At 40.7% G+C, this 18,852-nt stretch overlaps 1 protein-coding gene and 1 long non-coding RNA gene across 3 annotated transcripts in view; one reads left to right on the top strand and one right to left on the bottom strand.

Moving 5' to 3' along the window:
* The window catches only part of cenpi (centromere protein I), a 95,708-nt gene that overhangs the window by 44,838 nt on the left and 32,018 nt on the right, over positions 1 to 18,852 (bottom strand). Inside the window, exons 7-10 of the mRNA XM_041196253.1 lie at positions 6,230 to 6,319; positions 4,761 to 4,883; positions 4,369 to 4,515; positions 336 to 456 (exon numbers count right to left, since the gene is read on the bottom strand). Of these exons, the coding sequence (XP_041052187.1) occupies positions 336 to 456; positions 4,369 to 4,515; positions 4,761 to 4,883; positions 6,230 to 6,319 (481 nt within the window). The remainder of the gene's footprint in view (positions 1 to 335; positions 457 to 4,368; positions 4,516 to 4,760; positions 4,884 to 6,229; positions 6,320 to 18,852) is intronic.
* Positions 1 to 18,852, top strand: part of LOC121282528 — a 124,679-nt gene that overhangs the window by 76,688 nt on the left and 29,139 nt on the right. Inside the window, exon 3 of one of the 2 annotated variants that reach the window (XR_005944057.1) lies at positions 317 to 598. The exons of the other annotated variant lie outside the window; for it this stretch is intronic. This is a non-coding gene — a long non-coding RNA (uncharacterized LOC121282528). Of the gene's footprint in view, positions 1 to 316; positions 599 to 18,852 lie in introns of those variants that run through there. 2 annotated transcript variants of the gene reach the window in all.

The raw sequence follows: 18,852 nt of genomic DNA, 5'->3' as shown, positions 1-18,852 counted from the left end.
GTTAACAGCCACACTTGTGTCACGTGCTCCAAGCCTATGTGCACACCAAGTAGCCACCCACCAAATCAATACTCCAACCAATCAGCACTGTATAGACAAGCTAAACTGCAATTTATTATAGATATTGCTCCTTTATGGCAGCCTGGAAAAAGATATTTGTGAACTACATCTTGCGATATCACAAATGGGAATTGATACCCTATCCTCATGCCTATGGGAATTGATACTCTACTCTAGTGCCCTTCCCCTAATATATTAATTTTAAAATTATAATTTTCCCTAAATTTCATAACTTTCCTTTTGCTTGTAATTTTAGGAAACTGCCATTGCCTCACCTTCCTGAAAAGTTTGAGCCAGCCAGAAATCCAGCCGCAGAAGTGCAGAGTCATCCTTAACCCAATTAATGTAATGAAGCAACAGAGGAGATCTCAGCACTGAGCCCATCTGCGCAGGGAACTGAACAGAAAGGAAAAACACATAAACGTCCAGGTAACAGTGAGGGACAAGACAGTATCAGAATATGCAAGCCAACAACAGCTCCTGAACATCTAATAAGCTAGCATCCACCAGGCCATTTTGTATAAGTAAAAATAAAGCAAGTGGAAATCTTCTTAAAAATGAACTACAATGTCTGTACAGCAACGTACATAGTATCTGGACATACAACAGGGAGCTGAGGCAATCCTGCGTTGGAAGGAACTAGACAGTATGGATCACTGAAATATGGACTGGTAGTTAAACATACTTAGAAAAGATAGAGGGGGAAATCGGGGAGGTGGTGTGTCTGTACATAGTAGGGATAACGTAATGGCAGTAGGCAAAAGGAACGCAGCTATCAGCGTGATAAAAACAGAATCTTATATGGATGGAGCCAAAAGATAATAAAGGATCCATCACACTAATAAGTGTAATTTACAAACCCCCTAAGGAAGGGAGGTGGAGAAAAATATGCAGACGAATTAGGGAGTTGAGAAAAAAACAGAACAACCTACCTGGATGATTTCAACTACCCTGAAATTAATTGGACAGAAGAGGTAGAGTAAAGGGGAGATGGGTATGGAATTCATACAATGTGAACAGGGCTCCTTTTTAACCCAATATGTAAAAAGCCCAACTAGGGATGATTCAGCATTGGATCTAGTAATAGGGAAATGAACAAGACCAGATAAGGGAAATAAGAGCAGGGGAACATTTAGGCAATTGTAATCATAATATAATAATACGCTTTGAGAGAGGAGAAAGGAGGACATAAATATGACATAAACCAAGTAACTTACCTCCTGACTCCCCAAAGCCTGTCCACCATCTACAAGGCACATGTCAGGAGTGTGATGGAATACTCTCCATGATGGAATACTCTCCATTTGCCTGGATGAGTGCAGCTCCAACAACACTCATGAAGCTTGACACCATTCAGGACAATGCAGCCTGCTTGATTGGCACCCCATCCACAAACATTCACTCCCTCTACCACCAACGCACAATGGCAGCAGTGTGTACCATATATAGGTGCACTGCAGGATTTCAGCAAGGCTTCTTCGACAGCACATTCCAAACCCATGACCACTAACATCTAGAAGGGCAAGGGCAGCAGATAGATGGGAATACTACCACATGGAAGTTCTCATCTAAGTCTCTCACCATCCTGACTTGGAAATATATTGCCATTCCTTCACTGTCGCTGGGTCAAAATTCCTGGAACTTCCTTCCTAACAGCACTGTGGGTGTACCTACACCACATAGACTGCAGTGGTTCAAGAAGGCAGCTCACCACCACCTTCTCAAGGGCAGCTAGGAATGGGCAATAAATGCTGGCCAAGCAAGCGATGCCCACATCCCATGAATGAATAAATTTTTTAAAATTAGGGATGGGCAATGAACGCTGGCCTAGCCAGCAACATCCAAATCGCATGATCCAATAATAAAAAAAAGTCAGTAGACTGGAGAAAACTGATTTTGAGGGGTTGAGAATAGAGCTTGGGAAAATAAAACTGGCAACTACATTGGCAAACAATGATGAGAACAATATTGGGAAACATTTTAAAAATACGTTAACGGCATGCAGGAAAAATAAAGTCCTCTAGAAAAGGAAAGAACAAACTAAACTCTAATAGGACTCTATGGATGAATAAAGACAAAGGAACAATTGAGAGTAAAGAAAGAGGCATACATTAGTTACATATACAGCAGAGGTGTACATGATAAGAGAGAATTTGTAGGGATGAGAAACTAAGTCAAAAAAAAATTAGGAATGCAAAAAGAAGCTATGAAAGTAACTTAACAAGAGACATAAAAACTAAAATAAAAAGGAAAACTGATATGAATAAGACTATTATAATAATACCACATTTAACAATAGAGAGTGATGGCAGAAATATTAAATAATTTTGCTTTGGTATTTACCCGGGAGATAGAACAGTGGACATGACATTAAATGATGAGATGGGATGGGTAATGACATAAGTGTATTTAAAATAAGACAGAGATGTACTGAATAAACTAACCAAACTCAAAGAGGATAAAACCTCTGATCTGGATGGATTGTATCTACATATTTTAAAAGAATTTAGGGAAGAGATAGCAGAGGCATTACGATTCATATTAAATAATTCATTAGGAAAAGATGTAGTGCCAGAGGACTGATTGATAGCTAATATCATTCCTAGGAAAACAGAACACGTCTAGAGAATTATAGAGTAGCCAGCTCAATAATCAGTGGTAGGAAAAATAATGGAATCCTTACTAAAAGAAAGAATACAAGAACATCTAGAAATAAGAACTATAATAATAAGCAGTCAGCATGAAGTTCAAAAGGGCAAATCTTGCTTATCAAACTTAGGCCTTTTTTTGAGGTTGATAACAGAAAGAGTAGACAATGATAAGGCTGTGAATGTAATGTATCTGGATTTTCAAAAGGTCTTCAATAAGGTGCCCCATAATAGACTAATGAATAAGCTCAGAAAATGTGGATAATAAAAACAAAATTCTGCAGGTGCTGGAAATCTGAAATGAAAAAAGAAAACTTTGGAAAAACTCAGCAGGTCTGCAGCATCTGTGGAAAGAGAAACAGAATTAACGTTTCAAGTCCGTATGACTTGTCTTCAGGGAATATGTGGAGTTGGGCAGAAATGGCTTTGGGTAGTAGTGGCAGAAGGTGGGAACTGGTGTTCTCCAAGGATCAGTGCTGGGACCACTGAAGATAGCAATATACACTAACAATTTGGACTTTGGAAACAAAAAACACAATTTCTAAATTTGCGGATGATGCCAAATTACGGGGATAGTCAATACTGAGGAGGATTGCAAAAAATTACAGGAGGATATTAATAAACTTGCAGAATCAGTAAATAATTGGCAAATGAAGTTTAAAAGATAAATGTGAGGTAGTGCATTTTGGTAGGTCGATCATTACTTGGGAGGTGTGATAGAGGAACAAAGTGATCTCAGAGTACAAATATACCAATCACTAAAAGTTGTGCCAAAGTAAACTAGTAGGAAAAATAATGGAAGGCCATAAAAATAAAGCAAACCAAGCACTTGATTTAATTTCTCAAGGGATGGAATTCATAAATAGAGAAGTTATGCTAAACCCGTAATGAACCTTGGCTGGATCACATATAGAGTATTACGTGCAGTTCCAGTCACCATCTTATAAAATGGATAGAGAGGAACTGGAGAGAATACAAAGATTTACAAGGGTGATACCAGAAATGCAGGGAATGCACATCGAAAGGATAACCAAGTTGAGTCTCTTTCCTCTTGGAAAAAAAAGGCTGACAAGTGATTTAATAGAGGTCTTTAAAGTTATGAAAGATTTTGATAGAATGGATACAAGGGAAGGGCATAACTAGAGGCCATCAATATAAAATAGTCACCAAGAAATCCAATAGGGAATTCATGAGAAACTTCTTCACCTAGGGTGTGGTAATAAAGTGCTACTTGCTACCACAGGGAGTGGTTGAAATGAATTGTATAGATGCATTTAAAAAGGAAACTAAATGAGAAAAGACGATAGGGGTTAAGGTGAAGGACAAACACCGGCGTGGACTGGTTAGGTCGAATGGACTATTTCTGTCTGTGTTGTGGATATAGGCCTACAATGAGTCTACTCCTGCTGAAGACAAATGGGAGAAAGTTGCTAAATAAAACCAATAAGGAAAAAAGTTAACGGTCATCTGCGTTTTCTTCAGTATAAATGCATACCTATGCATTGCAGGTAGACTAAATGAAACAGAATATTTTTTGCACTTATATGGAGTGCCACACTCCTCAAAACATTTACAACTGCAGAGTCTAAATGAGTTTCAAACCACTATACAAGATTGTTCTGAGCCACATAAGTTCAAATATTATTTTGCTCTGCCTCACCTCTATCCGATCAAAGTTCTGTAATAGTTGAGAGAATGTAGCTAGCTGTTCCAAAGGAAACATTTTGCTCTGCATCAGGGAACAAGACAGTTCTAAGTGTGGAGCAGTGCTGACAACTGGAATCAATTCATGATGCATCTTCCTTTTCTGCAAAAACGGAATGCAAAACTGAAGCCCAATCACAACCACTTCTTAAGATTACAAAACACAATCTCTGCTTTCAATTCCATAACTTTGTCCAGGCTTTTACAATTAACTTATTCCAGCTAATAACAATCGATTTCAAGACATTTCTACAATACCAATTTTCTCACTTTACTAGTGTGAAAGACATCAGAATAATCTCTGCAGTAGCAGAGTGCATTCAGGGAAATCTGGGGTAATTCACCTACCCTTTTCCGTGTCGGAGGCCCCATTAAATTTACCAAATCTGGGGTTCCAGCTAATTGCCTATAACCATTGTTCTGAACCCTTTCAATTGCTTTCTTCCAGAATGAGCCAGACACTTGGAAGCTCTGTGAGAAGACAGAGATTTCATGATTACATAATGCAATATTCAAAAAAGTATACTTCTCTAAAGTTCAAACACATTATATATTTTTTTAAATCTCTAAACTATAATAAAAACAGGACTATTGTTAACATCCGTAAAGGGAAGAAAATATGTGAACATTTCAAATGTGAATTCCATCAGAATTACTTTGCCTTTGGCACCTGGGTTGAACTTTAGCCCCATCCAGGCTAGGTTGGATTTAAACCCAACAGTCCATAAGCAAAATCTTTCTCATTCGTAAATAGGTTGTAGGAATAAAAATATCCAGTATCATAAATCATACCTCCAATACAGCAATTCATATATATGAAATTTCCATAGTTGTCAGATTCCAAAGATTCATTTTAACATTATTTTATCATGCATGGTGCAAGTAATTTAGTTTACTGTTGCATTCCAGTATAATATACATCTTTATAAAATGCTTGGGACCTTCAAAACCTGATGACACCTTCCAAAATATCAGAAAAGAACATTCATTCATACACCCCTCCCTCATCTGGAGTTAGAAGTTGAAAGCACCTTCCAATCTACAAACTTCTGTTACTAACCTCAAGTTGATCGTAAGCAGTTTATTTAAACAAACAGACCATGTGAATTTAAAAGAACAGGCCAGCTTAAACACAGAAGTAGTGCATTGTGTATGTAAGGCATAACGCTGTAGTTGTATAATGAACATTATCAGTATTATCATAAACAACATCAGTATTTTGAAAGATAATATTTCAGGGAACAAAATCCTGTCAATAGCATATCCGGCATTGTGCTTGGTTTACGTATATTAAGAAGAGTATTTTTAACTGACTTGTCAGTTCATAACATCAGGGTTCTACAGCATATTTGTTTTAAATGCAACCTAAAGCTCATATTCATAAACACATGGAACAACTTCACAACAGGCTTTTAAGATTGCAATTCAGATAGACAAATCTGCTCTCATATCAGTATCTAACATTGAAGATATGAGGCATTTATTTTTGTTAAAAGCGATATATTGTGTATTGAATAATTTTTTTTTAAATGCCAAATTTCTTATCCACAAGAGATCCATATACAATGAACATGAACAAAAAAAACAATTAAAAAACCCAACCAAACAAACATTTGTCTTTCAGACATTTAAACTTTCCTAGCAGCCAAGAAAGCATCCCAAAATAGAGATTTTAATTTTTTTAAAAAGTCAACCTCAAAAAAATGAGCCCTTTGCATAGGACAAAGGTGGCTAAAACCACTAATTTAATAGCCCTCTCAGAATGTTATATTAAATGGCAAATATTAAGATTGCAAAAAAGTACAAAAAAAACATACCTTGGGTTTTCCAGGAAGTGCCAAAGAAACATATTCAGGTGCATGGATCTTATACAGCAAGAGAAGAGCCACCAAATGTGGCTGCATTCCCTGAAAAACAGGTTAAAACAATCAATGCATGCACAGTAGAGCTTATCCAGTCTTGGAAATTTCAATTCCTAGTATACTTAGTTTTGGGATAGAGAGTTCCAAATTCCCACTATCCTCTGTGTGAGAAAAAATGCTTCCTAATTTCACTCCTATATAGCCTAGCTCTAATTTTAAGATTATGCCCCTTCTTTGAAAAACTCCAGAGAAAGTAATTTCTCTGCATCTATCTATCCTATTTAATCTCATTATTTTACAGACCTCAATTAGATTATCCATCAACCTTCTAAACAAGGGAATACAAACTAAGGTTCATACAACCTGTCTTCATAATTTAATCCTTTGAGCCTCAGTATCATTTTGCAGAATCTGAATTGCACCCCATCCAAGGGCAATATAATTTTTCTAGATAGTGCCCAATACGGCACATAGGACTCCAGGTAGTATTTGATCAAGCTTCTAACAGCAACATATATAGCAACGTGCAAATAAAGTCACAGAATCTCAGAATTGTAATGGCACAAAAGTGGCCATTCAGCCCATCATGTCTTCACCAACTCATTCCAACTCCCAAGAGATAAATGGTACCAACAGCCCATTCGTCATTTTATTTACTTTTTGTTGATGTGCACTAGCTTTTAGCTATTTGTATACATGAACACACAGATCTGTCTGTGCCATACAGCTCCAAATCTTGCACCAAGAAAATAATGACACCAGTGCCAAATTTTTGCTTAGCAAAATGAGGGATAGAGCGTTTAAGAATGAATCATAGTAACTGCAGGAATCTAATCTCATCAAGCTCCATCAGGACAAATACAGCACAATCAGATGCAGAGTGACATATCATCTGCTGGACTCTTTAAAAAAAGGTCCCATTCTTAACCCGAGTAGGACATTACCTACATGAGTGGTTACCACAGTCAACCTATGGCTTCTCAGTAAGATTGCCTCCAATTGTCACTATACTGGCAGTTTTATGCCTTCGTTCCACGCTTGGACAGAGAATTAAGAATACCTAAATTTATTTATAAAATCCTTACAGCCAGCAAATGGAGGAGATTTTTCTGTGAGAACAATTTATACTTGAATCCAGAGCCCGGAGGTGAAAAGTCAATTTCTGATCTGTGAAACCATGTAGTCTCCCAGAATAAATAGATAAAATAAATAAATAAATGCCTGAAAGGGTGGTAGAGACAGGAACCCTCACAACATTTTAGTATTTAGATAAACATTTGAAACGCCATAGCATACAAGGCTACGGGCCATGTGCTGCAAAATAGGATTAGAGTAGATAGGGGCTTGATGACCGGCACAGACACGATGGGCTGAAGGGCCTCTTTCCATGCTGTAAACGCGATGACACTATGATAAAATTAATCTATATTAAATGTTTAGGTCATTTTGCTTTCTCGCGAAGCATGAATGCTATCTGGAGAAGAGCTTTTCTTTATTTGTTTGTTCACAGGATGTGGGCATCGCTGGCTAGGCCAGCAGTTATTACCTTTCCCTAATTGCCCTTGAGGAGGTAATGATGGACCGACTTCTTGAACTGCAGCAGTCCCTGTGGTGTTCCAGGATTTTGACCCAGTGACTGTGAAGAAGCGGTAATTTGGTTCCAAGTCAGTATGGTGTGTGGCTTGGAGGGTAGCTTGCAGATGGTGGTGTTCTCATACATCTGCAGTCCTTCTCCGTCAAGGTGGTAGAGGTTGCAGATTTGAAAGGTGTTGTCAAAGGAGCCTTAGTGAGTTGCTGCAGTACATCTTGTACATAGTACACATAGCTGCCACTGTGCGTCAGTGGTGGAGGGAGTGGATGTTTAAGGTGGAAAATGGGGTGCCAATCAAGGGGGCTGCATTGTCCTAGACGGTAGCAAGCTTCTTGAGTGTTGTTGGAGCTGCATTCATCCAGGCAAGTGGAGGATATTCCTAACCAATACTTTGTGGGTGGTGGATGGGCTTTGGGGAGTCAGATGGTAAGTTACTCACTGCACAATTCCCAACCTCTGACCTGCTCTTGTAGCCACAGTATTTATATGGTTGGTCCAGTTCTGTTTCTGGTCAATGGTAACCCTCCAGCATGTTGGCTGTGGAGGATTCAGTGATGGTGATGGCACTGAATGTCAAAGAGGGATGCTCAGATTCTCTCTTTTGAAGATGGCCATTGCCTGGCACTTGTGGCAAATAATATTCGCACCACAGATCAGCCCAAGCCTGAATATTTTCCAGGTCTTGCTGCCTATATACGTGGACTGCTTTAATATCTGAGGAGTCACAAATGGTGCTGAACGTCATGCGATTGTTACGATCCCAGCTGCTGATATACTGGACAAGTCAGATCCCAGAGTGAAACCTGGTTTGATAGATCCAAACTTTTTTTTAAGAAACTGTGGAGGAAAGTTACTGAACAAATTCACAGGAGTCTGCTGAACTTGTAATACAAAGAATAAAATGTTTCTTAAAACAAGAACAAGTGAACAATATTAAATCAGACAAAAAGGTTGTCAAGGTCTTAATACAAACACAAGAGCATGATTCAAATTCCCATGTTCCTTCACCACAGCAATATCTTTACAGACACACAAACCAGTGAAAAGTTACCACTGGCTTGACATAAAGACTTCTCACTTGGGACTAGCACAGTTGCAAACTGCTTTCTTCCAATGAATTCCCAAGCAGTCACTTGATGCTTTTCACCCAACTCTCATCACTTCCTGAGACACCCAGAAAGCACACTTTAATCTCACCGTTTCTTCAACTGCAGAGCAAACGAGTTCTCCAAACTCAGTCTTCCAGTAGCATCTCCACTAAACTGATCACTTTATTGAGTCCTATAACTGATCACTCAGTTAACTACTATCCCATTAGCCTCAGAGCTTTTCTTCTCAGGGAGCTTAAAATTTCTGTCTTCTCTCTCTGACATACACATTAACACCCCCTCTCTTAACTCCTGTCTTTTCTGTGTCTATGTCACTGGGTCATTGTCACTAAGCAACAGTAAAGTTTTTCTACTGTGTGTTTTTTTTCCAGAATCACTGAACTTTCAATCCATTTTAACTCATCTCTAACTTCAGGGGTTGTAAGATCTCATTGAAATGTATATGTACAAACAAGCCCAAAAGATCTGTAGTCTTTTAGTCACAAGCCTCTCCAGACTCCCAGGCATCAACGTTCATAAACAGAACCTAAATGAAACTGAAACAATTATCTTTCTTAACAAATATCTACACAAATTCAACTTAAAATTATACATTGTTCATAACACAATCATCAGCAAACATCCTCACTTCTGACCTTATGGGGGGGGGGTGGCATTGATCAAGCAACTAAAGATGGTTGGGCCTAGGACAACACCTTGAGAAATCTAAACAGCAATCTCCTGGGACTGAGGTGATTCACCTTCAACAACCACAACCATCTTCCTTTGTGCTAGTTATGACTCCAACCAGTAGAGTATCCTCTCCACCCGCACACACTGCCACCTACCCTCCCCCCCCAAAACTCCGATTCCCATTTACTTCAATTTTGTTTGGGCTCCTTGATGCCACACTCGATCAAATGCTGCCTTGATGTCAAAGGCAGTTAACTCTTAATTCACCTCCGGTTCATCTCTTTTGTCCATGTTTGGACGAAGCCTGCAATGAGGTCAGAAGTAGACTGGTTCTGGCTCAGCCAAAACTGAGCAGGTTATTGCTGAGTAACTGCTGCTTGACAGCACTACAGACGGCCCATCCATCACTCTGCTGATGGAGTGGTACTTGGCTGAGTTGGATTTGCCCTATTTTTTGTAGGCAGGACATACCTGGACAATTTTCCACAAAACTGGGTAGATGCCCGTGCTGTAGCTGCACTGGAACAGGGCGAGGGCCACAACCAGTTCTGGAGCACAGATCTTCAGTGCTACTGCCAGAACATTGTCAGGACCTATAGTCTTTGCATTATCCAGTGCCTTCAGCTGTTTCTTGATATCATGTGGCTGAAGACTGGCATCCATGATACTGGGAGCCTCAGGAGGAGGTTAAGACAGATCATCCACTCTGCACTTTTGGTGCTCCCCACTCCCAAAATTGTCCCCTCCCTTTGTCTGTTTCCCTCTGCAGTCCTCCTGTTCCCCCTCTCTTTCTTCCCCCTGATGGTTTCATGTCATGTCCTGTCTTTCTTAGCTTGTCTTTCACTCTCATCATCTGTCCTTGCTTCTCCCTATTGCCTCTGTCTTCATGTCACTCTCTTCCCTTCTCGTTCCTCTTCGTCACTCTTATCTCCACTGCTCTCTCTCTGAATTATTCATGCAGTCTATTCATCTCTTTCCTTCCTCTTTGTCTTACCCCCCTCTTTTCCCTCTGCCTCTCAGTTGTTTTACATATTACATTTACAGTGCAGAGACAGGCAAGTGCTTCAACCTTGTCTTTTGCACTGACGTGCTGGGTTTCCCCATCATTGAGGATGGGGATATTTGTGCAGCCTCCTCCTTCAGTTAGTTGTTCAATTGTCCACTACCATTCACGATTGGATGTGGCAGGACTGCAGAGATTAGATCTGATCTGTTGGTTGTGGGATTGCTGAGCTCTATCACATGCTGCTTCCAATGGTTGGCACGAAAGTACACTTTTAATGTTGACTTACTTAACGTTGTTTCACTTTAATGATGTGAATAAAGTAGTGTCAATATATCCATTTAATGTTGCCAGTTTCACTAACATGGCTTGCCATAGACTTCCTCTTCTGTGGCCTGTCTGCTCATATGGCCTTTCCCACAGCGCTTCCACTCTTGTTGTCAATCCCATATCCTCCTGCTGCTGGCCTTGCCTCTGCCTCAGTGTTTCTTCCCATCCTTACCTCCCAGAATCTATTCTTATCTTAATATCTTAGTTCCTGGGGTATGTTCTTGCTGCACCTCTTCTGGCTCCACTGTTGAACTGACACTGAAATCCTAGGGTCCAACTAGTGGCAGAGGTTGGTTGGTGCAGGTAGTCCTCAGACTTCAGCTGCTTCCTGCACCAATCAACTTCTGCCACTGGATAGACCCTGGCCAATCTAAAAGTACTGTACCGAAGGCTAGTGTACTATAATTTATTAAACATTTGACATTGTATGGGATATTGCATTTCTTTTATATTTAGTGATGTATTTTATTTAACAACTTTTTTCAACTAGGAATGCACAGTGCTGCACATGCACGGTACAGTATTTCAACTTGTACATTGGCTTTTCTGGGCGAGAAATGTCCCAGTGAATCTAACTCCGGCTTTAACATAGATTCCGATAGGAATCAATGATTCACTTAAAGTAGCAATTTTCAGGAGTGCAACCACAACTGTAAGCGAGGACTACCTTAATACCTTATTTTTAGGAATGCTTGGTGCTGCTCCTGGCATGCCCTCCTGCACTCTTAATTGAACCAGGGTTGATTCCCCAGCTTGATGGTAGAGTGGGGGATATGTTGGACTATTAGGTTGCAGATTGTGGTTGAATACAATTCTGCTGGTGATGATGGTCTGCAGTACCGCTTGGATGCCCAGTTTTGAGTTGCTAGATCTGTTTGAAGTCTATCCCATTTAGCACGGTGATAGTGCCACACAAGTTTCTCCTAAGTGCCCACAGCACGACATTCTAGCCTAATTTATCCGCATTCCTGGACTCCACTTCTTCAACACAATGTTACACTATCTAGCTGGAAGTGCATCATGTTGAGAACTTGGTTCCTCTGTCCTGTTATGCTCTGATTAGCAGCCTCCCACTTAATCTTTCTCTCCACCACTGGGATAAGTCAGAGTGTCCTATCATTGCTTCCAGCCCAGTATTGCTGACAAATACTCTTCAGCTCCACCTCTGATTTCAACTATGTCATAGGACCCAGTGCATAGAGAAAAGAAAAGCGCAAACAAGTGAGCATGTACGCACATAGGGTATATGGTAGCAGATTGGATTGAATAATTTCAAGAAAGGGACGCGCGGACACCAGACTCTGCCAAATGAGTAGATTGAATAAGGAATTGGGAATTTGGTCCAGGTGGGAATTTCAGGTAAGCTCTACTTAACTTTAAATTTAGATTAAGAGTTAGGTTCCTATTTTCAAACACTTAGTTGAAAAGCCTAGTTAAACAGGGAGCTGCCTAAAGTGACAGTTATCTGCCAATCAGCTGAAAGTAGTTGCCTCAGTAGGTGTTAATTACATTAGCAGAAAGCTGAGCTAGCTCATCAGTCATCAGAAGCTCTAATAAACAGAGAAGTTTTCATTCCGCACACAGAAAGGGGAGCACAGACACCAGACTACTCTTAAGTGAGATGTAGATTCAGTATGGAGTTGGGAATTTGGTTCAGGTAGGAATTCGGTGCACAGGGACAAAGAAGTGCTCCTTTTTCTACTTTTTTCCAGCCTCTAGTGGTTGGCAAGTTTCCTTCCTTGTCTCCAAGCTAGGAAAATGCAACTTTCTATCACTTTAGCTGTGTAAATTATTAATTGACTGATTAAATAAATAAGGTTGGACAGAAATGGTAGGGCTGGTGGTGTTCCGTGACTGCAGCCTGAGGAAATTTGTGGAACGCATTTCAATCCCAGACATCTATTCCTGCACTCCGCGTCTGCAGCATAGGCAATTTTGGCTTCGAGTTGCTGAGCTGGAGTCTGAGTTGCAGACATTGCGGGGCATCAGGGAGAGGGAGAGTTACTTGGACACTTTGTTCCAGTAGGGAGTCACTCCCCTTAGGTTAGGCAGAACCTTGTCAGTGGTCAGAGACAGGAAGATGTGTCTGCGAGTCGGGCAGGTAAAGGGGATAGATATAGTTCTCTGTAGTCAAGAGCTTGAGTCCAGATGACTGTGTTGCCTGCACAGTACCAGAGCTCAGAGCTGGAAAGGAACTTACAGTGAGAGTGGAAAGGGGAGGATCCAGCAGTCGTGGTCCATGTATGTATCAACAACATATAATTTCTTAAAGTTAGTGGATTAGTAATCCAATCTGCTACCATACGGGATGCTTGCTACCTGAGTGGATGTGGATAAGGGCTGCAAAGTGGATGAGCAGACTGACAATGGTGAAGGATGCTATGCAAGTGACGTGAGCAAAGAGGAACATGGTAGGAGACAGTATAGTCCGGGGGATAGATACAGTTCTCTGTAGTCGAGAGCTTGAGTCCAGATGGCTGACTGCCCGAAACCAGAGCTCAGGGCTGAAAAGGAACTTGCAGTGAGTGGAAGGGGGAGGATCCAGTGGTCGTGGTCCATGTAGGTACCAACAACATAGGCAGGATGAGGAAGGAGCTTCTGCATAGTGAGTATGAAGAGCTAGGCAACAAAACTAAAAAGCTAAACCTCAAGGGTAAGTCTCTGGATTATTACCTCAGCCACATGCAAATTGGCATAAGGTAAAATAAGATTAGAGTTAAATGCATGGCTCAAAGATTGGCATGGAAGAAATGGGTTTTGGTTCATGGGGCACTGGGACCAATGCTGGGGCAAGTGGGAGCTGTACCTTTGGGCCAGTCTACACTTGAACCGTGCTGGGACCAGTGCGCTAACGAGTCATCTAACTAGGGAAGTAGGGAGGGCTTTAAACTAACTAACTGGAGGGGAGGGGGTTGGGGGTGGGAGGAGAGATCATGTAGGGAAAATTGAAAGGAAATGACAAGGCAATTGATCAAGGTAGCAATAAAGGTAATGATCATCAGAGTATGACAAGAAGGGACAGTGACTGCAACCTTGTGCCAGCTGAGAGCATCCTTAATTCAGTTTTTCTGGTCCTATCTGAATTGCCACAGCATTCGCAACAAAACAGATGAATTGTCAACTGAAACAGAAATTTATATGTATGACCTGATAGCCATTACAGTGACATAGAAACCAAAGCTGGGACCTGAATATCCAAAGGTGTGAGACATTCAGGAAGGACATGAACTTGGGAAAAGTTGAAGTAACTCTGTTAATTAAAGAGGGCATGAGTACTGTAGTTGTAAAGATCAAGACATAGAATCAGTTTGGGTAGAACTAAGAAACAGCAAGAGGCTGAAAACATTGGTGGGTGTTGTTTATAGGCTGCCAAATAGCAATGGGAATGTAAACCATTGTATAAATCAGGAAAATAGAGATGCATTATAGAAGGGTAATACAGTAATAATGATGGATTTCAATCTGCATATAGACTGGGTAAATCTAATTAGTACTGATGTTGTGAAGAGCAAATTCTTGGAATTTATGAAAGAGCACTACATTGAGGAAACAATCAGAGAACAGGCTATTTTAGATACATTAATGTGCAGTGAGAAATGGCTAATTAATAATCTTGTTGTAAAGGAATCTTTAAGAAAGATGACCATAATATGGTAGAATTGTACATTAGGTTTGAAACTACGTAGTTCAATCTGAGACCAGGATCTTAAATCTAAACAAAAGAAACTATGAAGGTATGACAGACAAATTGGCTCTGCGAAATTGGAAAACTTTGGGTATGACGGTAGACAAGCAATAGCTAACAATTAAAGAACTAATACATAGCTTACAACAAAATGCATTCCTTTACTACACAAAAACCCAGCAAGGTAAGTGTTCCAACCGTGGCTAATGAAATAAATCAAGGGTTGCGGTTGTTGGAAGTCAATCATCTGAGTCCCAGGACATCGCTGCATGAGTTCCTCAGGGTAGTGTCCTCGGCCCAATTATCTTCAGCTGTTTCATCAATGACCTTCCTCCCATCATGTCAAAAGTGCGGTTTTTCACTGATGATTGCACAATGTTCAGTACCATTCGCGACTCTCCAGATTCTGAGGCAGCCCACGACCAAATGCAGCAAAACCTGGACAATATGCAGGTTTGGGCTGACAAGGGCCAAGTAACATTCGCACCACACAAGTGCCAGACAATGACCATCTCCAACAAGAGAGAATCTAACCATCACCCCTTGAGGTTCAATAGCATTACCATCGCTAACTCCTCCACCATCAAATTCCTGGGGTTTATCACTGACCAGAAACTGAACTAGCCATATAAAAGCTATGGCTACAAGAGCAAGTCAGAAGCTAGGAATCCTGCAGCAAGTAACTCACCTCCTGACTCCCCAAAAGACTGTCCACCATCTACAGAGCATAAGCAGGAGTGTGATGGAATACTCTCCACTTGCCTGGATGAGTGCAGCTCCAACAACACTCAAAAAGCTTGACATCATCCAGGACAAAGCAGCCCACTTGATTGGCACCCCATCCACAAACATTCACTCCCACTACCACCAATGCGCAGTGCACCATCTACAAGATGCACTGCAGGAATTCACCAAGGCTCCTTAGATAGCACCTTTCAAACCCACATCCGCTACCACGTAGTTGGACAAGGGCAGCAGATGCATGGGAACACCACCATCTGGAAGTTCCCCTCCAAGTCATTCACCATCCTGACTTGGAAATATATCACCGTTCCTTCACTGTTGCTAGGTCAAAATCCTGGAACTCCCTCCCTAACAGCATTGTTGATGTACCTACACCACATGGACTGCAGCAGTTCAAGAAGGCAGCTCACCACCACCTTCTCAAGGGCAACTAGGGATGGGCAATAAATGCTGGCTTAGCCAGCAACACCCAGATCCCATGAATGAATAAAAAAGTATGAAACAAATACTGTGTGTCTGTCTTCACTGAGGAAAATATGAAAAGCCTCCCGGAAATAATGGAAAATCAAGGGACTAGTACAAACAAGGAACTACAAGATATTAATATTACAGGTCAAGTATCCTTTATCTGTAAATTCAAAAACCAAACACATACAAAAATGCACCTTTTAAAAAAAATCTAATCGACCTTTAGCACAGGAAGTCTTGATTGGCTGCACTGTTTACCTTGCGAGTCTTTCAGTGAACTTGCCAGCTTCTCACTATTTAATAAATACTCTGTATTTCTAAACTGGGCAACCTCACATTTCTTCAAATTGTATTCCATCTGTCAAATTTTTGCCCACCAGGGTACGCAAGGATCAGTGCTTGGGCCCCAGCTGTTCACAATCTATATCAATGATTTGGATGCGGGGATTAAATGTAATATTTCCAAGTTTGCAGATGACACAAAGCTAGGTGGAAATGTGAGTTGTGAGGAGGATGGTAAGACCCTTCAAGAGGATTTGGCGAGGCTAAGTGAGTGGGCAAAAAATTGGTAGATGGATACAATTGGAATAAATATGAGGTTATCCAGTTTGGGTTATGAAAAACAGAAATACTGGGTATTTCTTAAATGGTGAGAGGCTGGCAAGTTTTGAGCTTCAAAGGAACTTGGGTGTCTTTGTTCATGAATCACTAAAAGCTAATTAGGAAGGCAAATGATATGTTGGCCTTTATTCCAAGAGGATTTGAGTGCAGGAGTAAAGATGTCTTCCTGCAATTATATAGAGCCTTGGTGAGACCGTACCTGGAGTTGTGTGTGCAGTTTTGGTCTCCTTACCCAAGGAGGGATGTACTTGCCTTAAAGGGAGTGCAACAAAGGTTCACCAAACTAATTCCTGGGATGAAGGGATTGTCCTATGAGGAAATATTAAATAGATTGGGCCTTTATTCTCTACAGTTTAGAAGAATGAAAGGTGATCTCATTCAAGCATACAAAATTCTTGCAGGGCTTGACAGGATAGATGCAGGAAGGATTTTTCCCTTGGCTGGGGTTTCTAGAACCAGGGGACACAGTCTCAAAATAAGGAACAGCCATTTAGAACTGAGATGAGGAGTAATTTCTTCACTCAGAGGGTGGTGAATCTTTGAAATTCTCTGCCCCGGAGTAGGAGTACACTCAAGACTAAGATCGATAGATTTCTAGATATTAAAAACTTTAAGGGATATGGGGATAGTGCAGGAAAATGGTTTTGAAGTAAAAGATCAGTCATGGTCTCATTGAATGGCAAAGCAGGCTCAAAGGGCTGAATGGGCTGCTCCTATTTCTAATGTTATGTTCCAATAACACAACCAAAGACCTGGACTAATGGTCCAGAGACATAAGTCCAAATCCTACCACAGCTGCTAGAGAATTTAAAGCTCAATTAATTAAATTTAAAAATTTGGAATACAAAAAAAGTTAGTCTCAGTAATGGTGTCCATGAAACTACTGGATTGTTGTAAAAACACTGCCTTTTAGGGAAGAAAAACTGCCAATTTGACCCCATCTGGCCTGTATGTGCCTCAGGACCCACAGCCACATGGTTGATTCTTAACTGTCCTCTGAAATGGCCTAGCAAGCGAGCAACTCATTTGTATTCATGAAAGTAGTTCACCACTGTCTTCTCTTGGGAATGAAGGATGTAATAAATGTTGGCCTTGCCGGAAATGTTCACATCCACAATTGAAACAGAAACATGCAGAACGGAGGGGTAAAGGCACAGAGGTGGTCGGTGATATAAATTAATTTATTTTTGGGGTGGATGAGAAAATGAAGAACATGTTCTTCTTTCTGCCCAAGATGAGCAATGAAGAACAGTTAAGTTTTGAAGTAGAGAAAATAGATTTAAAAATCCACTGGGAGAGAAGAGAAGAGGACTCCACTGCATGTGGGAGGGTGGGGTGGTACACAATGGAGAAAAAAGGCCCTTGGAATTACAAATAGATCACACTCAAATTTTGGGAGTAGAGCTCATTCCACAATCAAACAGGCAGGACAGGTTTTCTAGGTTGTACCAGAAGACATCACAATCTCTGGGTAATTTACTTAGATGTTTTCCTCCTCACCCATGTGATTTCATCTTTGCCATTCAATAGAAGTAATTCTCCACCACAGAGCCAGATTTATTCTCACGATTCAACGATAAACAACAGTGCAGGAAATTCATTACGTTAGATTTATTACAACGCTACATAAAATTGTTAAATTTATGGCAACACTTCCCTTCTACATGAGCCCTAACCTTGATCCTGCTGCTTTTCCCATTTCACAACTGCACCTAATCCTAATATACAACTGCCACTGCCCCCATACCTGTTCTCATCATATGCATAACCTACCCAGCTGTTCCTGTTATATGCATAGCCTACCCAGATCCTTCATTTTCTCTATAAAACATATATGGGAGGTAGAATATTTGACCAGGTCTGGGTAAATATAGTTCTGTTTTGGGAACATTCAAGGACAGGCTGAGTTTCTTGTATGCAGAATTGAAGAGCTCAAGTGTGGTTTGCAAATCTGCTGCAGAGTGGGCAACAACACTGCAGTCATCTGCAAACTGTAGATCATCTATGTCTATGGTGGTTAGTTTAGTTTTGGCACGGAGGTCAAACAGCTTTCCATGTCGGCAGCATTTAATAATCACACTAGAAGGCAGTTGATCTTTGAGGCGAACAGCCACTGTTAAGTATAGGAGTAAAGATGTCTTCCTGAAATTATATTAATTATATTATATTTAATAATGTTAAAACCCACCTGGTTCACTAATGTCCTTTAGGGAAGGAAATCTGCCATCATTACTTGGTCTGGCCTACACGTGACTCCAGATCCACAGCAATGTGCTTGACTCTAAAATGCCCTTTGAGCATGGGCAATTAGGGATGGGCAATAAATGCTGGCCTAGCCAGCGACACCCATGTTCC

The sequence above is a fragment of the Carcharodon carcharias genome, chromosome 9 (assembly GCF_017639515.1).
Source record: "Carcharodon carcharias isolate sCarCar2 chromosome 9, sCarCar2.pri, whole genome shotgun sequence".
Taxonomy (NCBI): Eukaryota; Metazoa; Chordata; class Chondrichthyes; order Lamniformes; family Lamnidae; genus Carcharodon; species Carcharodon carcharias.
The sequence above is the reverse complement of the archived record's forward strand: the minus strand, read 5'-3'. Positions and strand labels throughout refer to the sequence as shown.